Source organism: Stegodyphus dumicola, chromosome 7 (assembly GCF_044657685.1).
Source record: "Stegodyphus dumicola isolate Sdum_Otavi_A_Nest chromosome 7, ASM4465768v1".
Classification (NCBI taxonomy): Eukaryota; Metazoa; Arthropoda; class Arachnida; order Araneae; family Eresidae; genus Stegodyphus; species Stegodyphus dumicola.
This window is the reverse complement of record NC_140774.1, coordinates 75574852-75587466: the sequence shown is the minus strand read 5'-3', so window position 1 is coordinate 75587466 and position 12615 is coordinate 75574852. Positions and strand designations below refer to the sequence as shown.

At 33.8% G+C, this 12615-nt stretch overlaps 1 protein-coding gene across 3 annotated transcripts in view; it reads left to right on the top strand.

The window, feature by feature from the left end:
• Window positions 1-12615, top strand: part of LOC118184666 (uncharacterized) — a 116235-nt gene that overhangs the window by 58589 nt on the left and 45031 nt on the right. For all 3 annotated transcript variants that reach the window (XM_085820470.1, XM_085820469.1, XM_085820471.1), the window contains one exon: window positions 2921-3121. In XM_085820470.1, the coding sequence (XP_085676596.1) occupies window positions 2921-3121 (201 nt within the window). The remainder of the gene's footprint in view (window positions 1-2920; window positions 3122-12615) is intronic.

Here is a 12615-nt window from a genome sequence, read left to right as displayed (position 1 = left end):
TTCCTGCCACCCCTTTTTTCAAAATTCAAAAAAAAATATATACATTTATTTAAATTAAGATTATTTTTAATGTTTATTAAATTGAAGTATAGAAAATGTTCGTAAATACCAAAACTTGAAATAACTAGTTTTTATATTCGCAAACGGAATCCGTAACGGGTATATAACAGATTAACCGCATTTCACCCCTGAAACTATGAAATATTTCCCGTAGAACTCCTCTCCTATCTGTTTCAAATTTAGTCATTCTCCAGAAGTTCAATTTTCCGATCATTTTTCTCATGTATCATTAAAATTTGTTATTGAAATCCTGAAGATCCCATCTAATTTTGATTGTGCCGGTATATGTCAACCACACTGAAGAGATGTAAATAACCTAAAATATTGCTTCAAGGTATAGGAATCCTAAGTTTAAAATAAAGAAATAAACAAATCTTAAGACAGCTAATCACAAATGGACATATAATCTCAATTTTGACTAAGACCGAGAAAAATGTAAGGCTTCTTTAGTTGATGATTTTGGATTTCCTTAAATGTTTTCACATATCTCAAAAAATTATGATCGTTATGGACGTTAATTCCAGTTCCATTTTTTACAAACGCTTTCAGAATTCTAATGTTTTTCACGTTTTCCTATTTTTTCGACAGTTGATACGTTCGTTTTCGCTATGCTCCGTCCATTGCTTTCGATACAAAATGGTTGTCGCTTTGAGTTACACAAAAACATTTTTGCTCATGAAGGAAAGAGACCTGTATCTATTTGCGTTTTTCGAAATCTATAATTTCATTCAAAATTTAAGCCAAAATAAGGACTGATATCTTGCTTACGCACTATACTATTAGTCTTAAGTCTCCGAATTTAAGAGCATGTCCCTTTTTGCATCATTTATCTTTATTTTGGTTTTTCGTATGTTATCCAATTTTCATTTTATACACATCTTCATTTGTTAATCGTTTGCTTTGTTTATTTTTTGAGCTTATAAGTAAGTTTATAGGCTCAAGCCGAGCGATAAAGTCTCTGAATATTAGTAGTTTGGTCTGGAAATCGGATCCTGGCGAATGAGCTGCCTGCTTGGGCGTTTTCACGGTTGACCCTATGTGTAATGCGTCTATGAGCCAGTTTCCTCTAGAAAGTCCTCCATGAAAATATCCTTCCCTTTAGGTAGATAACCCTCGAGTGTTTTACTATAACTAAATAAATGAATAAACCAAACTCCATAAGCTCTTCATTTCTTTCAATTTACTACTTTGAATGATATCTAGAGAGATCTGAAGTACAGCTTATGTTATATCGGCAATTTTTTTTTTTTTGGGGAGGACTTTGATTCCTTTCATGATATATTTCTGATTCCTTTCATGATAGCTTTAGGGTTTTGTGGATTTTGCCATGAAATCCATGAAATTTTGTCAGTTATATTCAGACAACTCTCTTTCTGAATTTACGTCATTTAGGCACGTGACTTTAATTGAGTAATAGTAACATTAAAATTAATAAATTCTCTCAGCCAGAGATATTCATGTTTTTTTCACCTTCTTAAATAACTTGAATAGTATTTTTGGAGGTTTCGAAGTGTTCTTCAAATAGGCTGAGCAGATGAATCTTTTTCCAAATTTTTAAAAGGACTTGTGCTTTTTACGAGTATATTGCGAGCATTCCAAACGATCCTCATAATTGCTGCATTCTAAATTAAATATTTAGAGCGTTCTATATCTGGTCATTCCATGCGCAGATACTTTTCTGATTTGATTTGGTTTATTTAATTATAGCAATGCGTTCCAGGGTTATCTGCCTAAGAAGACGGATGCCTTCGTGGAGAATTTTCTAAGGTAAGTTAGCTCGCATACACCTTGAAAAGGAAAAGCTACGCAAACTCCCAGGAAGCTCGCTGGAATTCGGACCAATACCGAACTACTAGTGTTTTCTAGACTCCTTTTGAAGGGAAATAGAGTAAATTTTGAAGGTTTTCCTTGGACAATGACAATGAACGCATAGTTTGAGGCATCAGTATCGGACATCTACTGTAAAATGCTGTACATCTTTATCTAATATCTATATAATTCTTTTAATTTTCTACGTAAAGAAAGAAAATGGCAAGAGAGGAGTCGCTTTTTTTGAAAACTTCGCATTACTTTTAATACCTCTAAGAATAGTTCATTGTTATTTTAAAAATTAAAATATGAAATCTTAAAAATATTTCATATTTTAAAAATATGAAATCTTAAAAATATTTCGATTTTTAAGTTAATATATCTGCTGCTGCTTATTCATGGAAATAAATCTCTACTGCAGAATAACATTATAACTCAACTCGTATAATATAAATTTTAAATTCTGTCGTTTGTTTCTATATTCCTATAAAAGTAATACGTAGCGTTTTGAAAAACTTTATAGATGAGAGCCTGTAGTGTATTACCATCATGTATACATATGAAAGCCAAATTTCAAGAAATTTGATTCAAAATTTTAGCAAAATTAAAGATTCTAAATGAAAATGTAGCAAAAAGTAAACATATATACGCTTTCTCAGTCCATTATTACTTAAGCAGTTTGATAAAGCAAACAAATTTAAATGTTTCGAAAAGCTTTTTTGTCATTTTTGATTGAACTGGCTAGTTGCATAAGGTTTTCTCTTAATTATCAAACATGAGCCTTTAGTCTTGAATCGAAACAATCCATCTACTAGATGTCCCTTCATAGAATTAAGTAACTAGCATATCTTTTACAAAAGCAGTTTATAGGATTCCTTTTTCTATGAATGTCATTTATTGTAACCATAGAAAATTTACCAAAAATGATTCCGTGTGTCTTAACAAAATTGTTCTAAAACTCTTTCTTGTTTCGAAACCTATTTGTAAAACTTGTAGTATTTCGACAAACACTTTTATGGCAATAAAACAGATATTTTTCTTTTCTGCACAGGCTGTGTGTGCTGATTACAAAGTTGGAAGGTTTCATTTTGTGACAGAACTTTGTGAGATGAATTTGACAGAGTACTTGAAACAAGCATCCCGATGCCGTCATCCGCAGCAAGCACCTTTCAATGCAAAACTCATTGTACTTCATATTATCCGAGCTATTCGATTCCTTCATGAAAATGACATCATTCACGGTTATTTAAAGGTAAATACTTTTTCATAATGTACAGTAGAAATCAAAGTGATTGGTTCGCTTGTTTTCTTTTCGAAGAAGATTAAGTCTGCTTCGGCCTTTATTTTTGTTCTTAAATAATGTAGAATATTTTTCAAAACACCGCTATACTTAGGTAAATGTAAATGGATAACGGTTTACAAAGTTCAGCAAAGAAAGGCAATTACATACTACAAATTGGTGTACACTTTTCTTCTTGGTAAGCAGTAATCTTATCTTACGCATTTTTCTAAAAAAATATACAACACAGCGAAGTTACCTAAATTACTTCTCCATGTAATGAATTTGTATCACAACGTGCAGAGTAAAGTAGAAGATAAGCCCTTATCTATTAGTCTTCTAACATACACTGCGTTGTGTTTCGGGGTGATTCCTTTCATACAGATAGTTGTATTTTTCTGTCGTATGAAATATTTAACTCATTTTATACATTATTAACAATAGCGTCTTGAATATTACTGAAAACGTTTGTAGAAATTTCCTATTTTATTGTACAAGTTTTGTGATGTAAATAAAGTGCAGGTAGACACTTTCACTTGCATTACGTAAATATGCATTTGACCTATGAAGACAATGAAATCTGACTGCCTGAAATTTTCAGATACCGGGATTAATACGGGATTCTGCGCATGCTTGCATTCATGTTGTGTGGTGTTTGGTGAGCTTGCTATTAAAACGCTTATATCTTGGTTAATTTGTGAGATTGGTGAACGAAAGTGCTTTGTGATCTATATGTGTTCCGGTTTGTGTTTTAGTGATTATTTGAATTTGAAGCTTTATTTAGCAAGATGTGAAGATTTTAAAGTTTGAAGTTGGATTGCTACCCCATTTGCATACGATAAGCACTTTTTGGTCTATATCTTTATATACATATTGTGCAAATTACTTTTGATAATTGATTTTGACTCTTCATAGCTTATTTTATCTGTATGTTTAAAAGCATACTGTTTGGATGCATATTTTATTAGATATTTGAGCTTAAACGTTTTGAGTGTAGCTAGGCCTAACGAGGCGGATATTTGATGATAGGTGAACATCTTAGTGTTGAAGTAACCCAAGTCATTTGGTGCACCGGTTGTATGTGTTTTTCTACACGCCGAAGGTGGATGTTTGATATCATTTGGTGCGCCAAAATTTTCATCTTTTAGCCCGCTGGATAAATTGTTCAATTTTCCAGATAAAATTGTGGGAAAAACTTTGAAAATTATTTTAAGCTTTTTTAAGACTATTTAGCTGGCTTATTTTGTGATATTGCGTTTATTTCATTTTATAGAAAGTTTTTGAGGTGGCTTTTAATTTTATTTTGCTGGTATTGTGCAGAACTTTTGTAAATACCTATTCTAACTGTTCTTATTGAATTTTAAGATATTTTACTGTAAATATTTTGTGTTCTTATGAGTAATTATTTGTATGAAAACAGACCGCATGTATTGATATTTTAATGTATTTTGGATAATTTTGTAAGTGTTATAACTCTGGTATATTTGGTGAATTGTTTTGGAAGGAATTTTGTATGTTAAAGAATTGATACCGTTGTAGGATGCATGAGTCGGTCTGTTCCTAGTTTTGTTGGTGCTCATCCTCGAGGAGAGGATGTATCAGAAATTGTTATAGATGGAGCCAATGATATTATGACTATTGTGCGAGAGTTAGTGGATAAGAGTAGAAGTCAAAAGAAGATCGCGGCTAGATTTGCCTGATAGACTTACTGCCGGGTTAGACAGAATTCGTTTGCTTGCATCTGCTCAGGCGGTTCATTTAGTCGAGGCTGATGCTCTTCGTAATAACAGACAAGAACTTAAGTACGTTGGAGATGAAATTGCTGATCTTAAAGATATGATTGTGAAAAGATCTTGCTGTAATAGAAATAATGTTGTTCCTGATCGTGTTACGGAACCGATTGCGAACGTTGATGGTCTGGATGAAATGATTTTAAAACCAATTGATGAAAATATTGATGCCTTCGACGAAATTAGCAGTATAATTAGACCGGAAGATCTTAACATCAAGATTAAAAAGCCTATCAGGAGAGAAAATGGTGACGTTTTACTTAAATTGGGTAGTCGTGAAGAGGTGCAGAGACTTGAGTATGCTATTGAGAAGAGTCTTAGAAAATTTATTAAGCCGAGATGTAGAGACGTTTTATTAAATCACGTGTTATTGTTTATGGTGTTGGCTCCTCGGTAAAGAATGAAAGTATAATAGATGCTTTTAAACGCGATTGTAACTGTAATAATGAATGTGTTAAGTCTTTATTTGATATTCCTGTTAAAGGATCTAAGGGATCTTCACATCGAGTTTTCTCCATCAGTTCGTTGTGTCAGGGAGAATTTTTGAAGGAGCAGAGACTTTCTTTGGATTGGAGATCGTACTCAGTGAAATTATTTTTGCGACCTAGACAGTGTTCTTTGTGTTTATCCTATGGTCATTCAAGAAAGTTTTGTAACTCTAAAGTATGCTGTGCAATATGCACTGGAAATCATTTAGCGGCTTCTTGTGATAGAAAGAGTGAGGGACTCAAATGTATTAACTGTTCTTCTTGTAATGAAAAATTTGGTTTAGATATTAATGTCTCGCATCATGCAATGGATAAAAAATGTCCAACATATATCAGAGAAGTGAACTTTATTAAGAATCATTTGGATATTGATTATGGTAATTGTATTTGATTTTAAATTGTTTTTAACTTCGATCTATGCGCTTTTGTAAATAGACTTATTTTATCTTTTGATTTGCGGTTCTGTTTTCGTGTTTGTCTTATCTGTTGCGTTTAATATTTATGGTTTTTATACTGAAATTGTTTATTGAAGTATTTATCTTAATGCATGTGATGAGTATTAATTTGAATCATTGCGCTATCGCTGCTGCCCAGCTCTCTGTTATCCAGGAAGTTGTGGGAGGTCTTGCCTGATGTCATCTTGCTGCAGGAGCCATATTTATTTGGGGGTAGAGTGGCCTATGTTAATAAAAATTGGTTGCTTGTTATCGCGGAAGGACTGCCATTATTGTCGTCAAACAAGATATAGATTTTGTTGTGGATTTCGAGACTGACTGTATTACCAGTATTTCTGCTGTGCTGGGTGATCAAGAATATGGATCAAGAATATGGTTGGGGTCTATTTTTCTCCAGCTGAAGATATTTCTATTAATTTGTGTAAATTGGAATATGTTTTAGATACTTATGATAAAATTTTAGTGTTTGGTGATTTTAATTGTAAGCATTTTAGTTAGGGGGCTGGTTATACAGATGCACGTGGGATTTTATTTGATTTTATTACATCTAAGAATTGGGTGCTTTTTAATATTCAAGATTTTACCCCAACTTTTTCATCTTCAGTTGGACAGGGTTGGACCGACATTGTGTTAGGTTCAAGATCATTGGACATTAATGATTATAAGTATGAGGTTAGTCAAGAAGAATCTCTCAGCGACCACAGATATCTCTTTGATATGGAAGGTGTCTCCAGCATGGGAGTGGAAACTTTATGAGTAGAAGTGTTCCGAAAGTTTACAAATTTTGTTAAGTAAATGTTGTCATTTATAATTTTATTCAGAAAATAAGAAATGCTGTGTGTTACGAAGAAATTGATTGTATAGTCTCTGAAATTGAGACTAATTTGGTTAAAAAGTTTGTTACTAAATTAAGGGTTAAAAGAAAAGTTGGTAATAAAATTATTTGGTGGAACGTTGGTCTTGAAAGACTAAAGAGAAGAGTACGGGCCTTTAGGAAGAGTTTTCAGATAAAGAATATTGATGATGTTACTAGATTAAGAAGGAAAACTAAATATAAGAAAGAACTAGCTATTTATAAGAGTTCTATTAGAGAAGCAAGAAAGAATAGTAAGATTAAATATTTTCTTGATTGTGTGAATCATTTTGATGGTTTCTATAAGACTGCAGCTGGAAAGAGTAGACATAAGGTTATTGTCAAGAGACCGGAGAGCGTTGCTGGAAATTTTGAAGTGAATAAAGCTCATGCTAAAGTTTATTTTGATTTAGATTATGATTTTTTGTTTGATATTTCGAATATTGATGATTCCAAGTTAAAAGATGATGATTTTTGTTTTACTCGTGATGAAATTGCTGGAGTGATTCGACGTCTTAGAAACAAAGTTGCACCTGGAATTGTAGGCATTCATTCTGTGATTGTTAGGACTTTTATTTTATTTATATCCTGATTTTTTTAATACTTTGTATAATGCATGTTTAAAATATGCCATATTTCCAGGCACATGGAAGATAAGTAAAATCATATTCATTCCTAAGACCGAAGGAAAATCAAGGCCAATTGCTTTATTAAAGATATTTGGAAAGGTTCTTGATAAATTGATAACTAATAGGCTGATGGATTATATTTTTAAATATAATCCTTTCCATGATAGTTAGTATGGTTTTATTCCTGGTCGAAGTACCGATGATGCTCTTTTTCGAGTTATCTCGTATATTAGAGAACATAGGGTTAACCAGCACGTTCTTGTCTCTTTTGACATCGCTTCTGCATTTGATAACGTGTATTGGGTCTCTTTATTGGGGACTCTTCAAGATTTGTATATACCCAGAAATATTTTTTATTTGATTTCAGATTATTTTAAGAGTAGAAGAGTGTATTTTAATTGCTTTTCGGAAAGTAAATATGGGTCCACTTTTAAAATTGGTAAAGGCTGCCCGCAGGGTACCTGCAGCGCTCCTCTGTCCTGGAACGTGATAATGAATAAATTGCTTCAATGTGAATTTTCTGGCAATGTGGAACTTGTTGCTTATGCTGACGACGTCGTCGCATTGTTTAGGGGGGACTCACTTGAAAAACTGGAAAAATTGAGACCTGTGCAATTTTTGATAATTGGGGTAATGGTGAAAAATTGAATTTTAATATGGATAAAACACAGGCTATGTTTTTCCCGAGGGGAGGACGTGTGGTGAGATCTCCTCAAATTCGGTATCATAGTAGAATTAAATTTACAGAAAATATGAAATATTTAGGTGTTGTGTTGGACTGTAAGCTCGCTTTTGTTGAAAACTTTAAGAACGTGCAGCAAAGAACAGATCAGCTTTTACTTGCCTACAGAAGGAACTTTACGGGCGATATTTTTGCTAAGAGATATGGTATACTATTGGTTCTATATAAAGCCGTTGTATTACCTATTGTGATGTATGGAATTGGCGCCTGGGGTTCCAGAGCGGGGGAGCTGGTGAGGCTCCGTATGAAGTTGGATTCTATACAGAGAGCTTGGGGTCTTGCAATAACTCGCTGTTTTAGGACTGTCCCCACGGAGGTGGTTTGTGTATTGGCAGGACTGCCTCCCCTCTCAGTTTATTACGAATTTTATTACAAGAAATATCTTTTACGTTCTGGAAATATTGATATGATTTGTTTTGATTCTGATATTATTACTAAATGTTTTTGAAAAATTTAATGTACATTTATTACACCCTGTAAATAGAATCGGTTATGGGTTTGATAAATTCCAAAAATTGGAATATATGATATTTATACGGATGGTTCGGGGGGTGTACTGGAGCTGCTTTTGTTATATATTTCTATGATGTTGAAATTGATCATGGTTTATATTGATTGAATTCTTATAACTCAGTATTTCAAGCGGAATGTATTGCTGTTTTGAAGGCCTTGAAATGGATTAAAATGAACATTAAAACATGTGTTACTATAAATTTGTATACTGATTGTCTTTCTTTGCTCCAGTCGCTCTCTTGCCCCGATAATGTTAACTGTATTATTATGGATATTAAATTTCTGTTGCAATCTATCAGTTCTACGATTTCTTTTCATTGGATTAAAGCCCATGTGGGTTTTTTTTGGTAATGAGAGGGCTAACAGTCTGGCCAAGGAGGCATGTATTTCAACTAATGCATCCATTGTGGAAATTTCTGGTTCTAGACAAATTGCCATTACGAGTATGAAGAAATATTATATAAATGCGTGGAAAAGTTCAACAAGGAAAAATAATTTGTTGATTAATATTGAAATTGCAGATAGTTTTAATCTAGGATGACATTGATATGAATTGGATTATCACCGGACATGGTAGATTTCCTCATTATTTAAAGAGATTTCATGTGCAAGATAATGATCTATGCCCAAACTGTAATGTTTTGGGTGATGCCAAACACTTTGTGGTGGACTGCCAGTTGATTGAATTGATTAATTTTTGATTATACTAACATTTTTAGTTACTCGGAATACCGGGCTTGGTTTCTTGGAACTTTGAATTTTAAGTTAAATGTTAAAGTAGCTTCGTGTATAATATCTTGGATTAGTTGTTCTTTTTTATTAATCTGGCGTTTTGACTTTTGTTGGGGGACTCTCCGGGTCGCTGGCTGCCTTCGCTTGTGGTGTGAATGTGACGCCCCTTTTTGGAACATAAGATCACTTTGTGATCAGGCGGGTGGGGGCGTTCTAGCAATCCTACCGGGTCCAGTTGATCCGGATATTAAATGCTATGAGTGTATAGTGATTCAAGTAATAAACGGATAAAGGATTGCCTTTTCATGAGACTGATAGCAAGGAAAGAGAACTGTTAATGGCTTGAATGAGTGGTTAGAAAAACTTCAAACCGTCCATGGCAAATCAGCATGCACTGGTTCCCTCTGATGACGAAAATCGGCCCCAAACTCGTGTATGTTTTGCTCCGCATTGATGTTTTTCATACAGAATCATTATGTGAAATCGGGTTTTTGCTCCGAAAAATGTTTGTGTCTAGCGTTCTATATCTTCTGCGACAGTGTAACAGTATATTGCCCAAAGTAACCAGACATTCATCCTGTAGAGCTAATGTGGCTGTTTTCTATCCTGAAATACGTGTTACACAATAAGTCGACAGAGCTGAGTGAGGATGCCGTAATTGAAACGAATTGTTTCTGAAATTTCGATTTTGGTGTGCATATCTAAACTAGAAATGTTATGGGATGTAAATGTGTCATGTGAAACACTGAGGAAAAGTATTAAACTGCGTGAACTAAATGCGTAAATTTAATTTAACTCTGAAAAGAATTGGAGAAAAAAAATAGAATTCCTTTTTGGCAAAGGTAATTGGTTAAGAGTGAAAGTGCTTCTCGCGTCATCCCTAGCTTCGAGTATTAATCGGCAGCTGGAAAATAAAAGTATTTACGGTCGTGCGGCCTGTCAAAAATCCAGCTTAATGTTCGGTAAATGTCAAACTTTATTTGTTTGCTTCATTCGACTGTGGGGCAGTAGGAACAAGCTCTTTTGGTATTATGAGTCTTCTTATTCAGTTTGGCAATCCGATTGGCGTATTGGTTTCGCTGCTGTCAGGAGAACGCTTCGAATTGAAATATATTGCGCCTATTGTCAAGGTTATTGGCGAAAGCATTACGCATTTAAACTGTTTTTCGTGGCTCGGATTTCGGTACTTTTCCGTTTTGCCGGCTCAGGCGATAAAATCGCCAATAATGGTACAACCGATGCCAAACGGAATATCCTCGCTGATAACCTTTTACGCCTCATTTTCAAAACAAGTTGCAGCCATTTCTTATCGGATTTGACTGTCTTTCAAATACTGGCATACAATTACGTATACTTTTTTACCAGATAGTTTAATTTTGTGCCCTAAGACCATTCGCAGTAACTACACCGCTCACTCGAAAGCCAAAATATAGAAAAGGCAAAGTCAAGAGTTAAATTCATCAATTCTAATGAGAATGCCCTAGCAAAGTAAAGCACCGCGGTTTATAAAACTTCTGAGTAAGCTATTCGTACGAATTGAAATAATTCTTGCATTTAAACTTGTATTCCAAATTAAGATTTAACTTTAAATTAATGTATATAATTACCGAGAGAATTATATTTTTGTAGCGTAGTTTACGTGAGATGAGGTAACTTAGGGTCACGTGATATGAAGCGGGGAATCAGGATGTTGAATCATGAAAGCATAGTAAATTCTTGAATTAATGTCTTTTTACAAATTTATTGTCTTTATTTATTGGTTTTTTACAAAATTTTAAACGCTATTAAAACGTTTATGCCCTAAAAATAAAAAAATTCATAGAAATAACATTTGTTAACAATTTTTATGTGTATACTGTATGTTGTCGCCAATACAGTCTACTTGGCGAGATTTGCGCCGGCGAAACGGAAACGTACCCAGATTTCTTATTTCCTGTGGCCTCTAAGATGCGTCTTGACATTTTTAACGCATTGCATATCGAGTTCTCTTGTCGCAATCTATATAACTGATTTGTATATCAAGAGGAAAATAGTTTTTCTTTGTTGTTAAGTGATCAACGTTGAATGATTAGATTAATTTTTAAAGAATCATCATATCTCCGCTGAACAACTCAAGGAACTAGGCAGCAAATTATGCGCCCGGTCCAGCAACTTATCCTTAGTGGCTGGAGTCTGTGCATGTTTTATGGATGAATATGGAAAACAATTTTCTCAAACATGTATCCAAAGATGGGATTGATGCAAGCGGTCATTTACGTCAAGTTTGTGACGCATGAATCTGATTCTAGCTCAGTAGATGCTACTAATATTCGAATCTGAGACAGAGCCCAAAGTAAATCAAACTAAATAAAATAAAATAAAATATGCGTAACCGTATAACCTGGTTTGCTTTGCTCTTTTAAAAAATCTGATGTGGACACCACATGACTTTCTTGTATAGCCTATTAAATTATATATACAGTTTTTGCTGCATTTCGTTTAAACTTATTTCATCGAATTTCATTAGAAATATATTTCTCACTCAATTCAGTTCTTCTTTCGCAGGAAGGCAAAAATACATAAAAAGTCAAAGCATGTTAATTTAAAATTTGGAAGGTATAGAAAAACATAAAACACCAAATACCGTTAAAAAAACTTAGTTTTTAAATTAAAATTGGAGTTTCTACACAAAAAACAAGCAATTCGACCGTCAGGCAGATTTTTCAGCACACAAGACTGAAAATTTACTTTTGGTCCCACTCGGCAAAAGTCACTGAAGGTGAAGAAACTGACTTAATTCACTATTCTGCTAAATTTCAAATGTAAGCGTCTGCTCCATTAGGCTTAGTCACACTTAAATTGTAATTCTATAGCTATTGCATGCAGATTAACTAAAGACATAAAACCCTTAACCGGAATATAAGAACAATGTAATTCAATGACTATTAAAGCAAAAAATGCACAATTTGCCAACGTCAACGTATAAGAAAACAACTAAGTTCACAGAGTCGAGTAACAGAGTGGGTACATACAACACACATATAAGCCTTTAACGTGGCCGATTGCAACCAAAAAAGAGATGCACATCTAAATGTTATAGCAGCCTCATATACAAAATTTCAACATTCTGAGGCTACTCGTTTTTGAGTTATGCCAGATACGTACAGATGTTACGAAAAAATCTCTTTTGTATATATTTTTCATCCGTTTTGGGAAAGAGACCTTTATTTTGTCCGTACATACAGATTTCACTCTGAAAAATACAGTTCAGATGGATTCAAGAGCG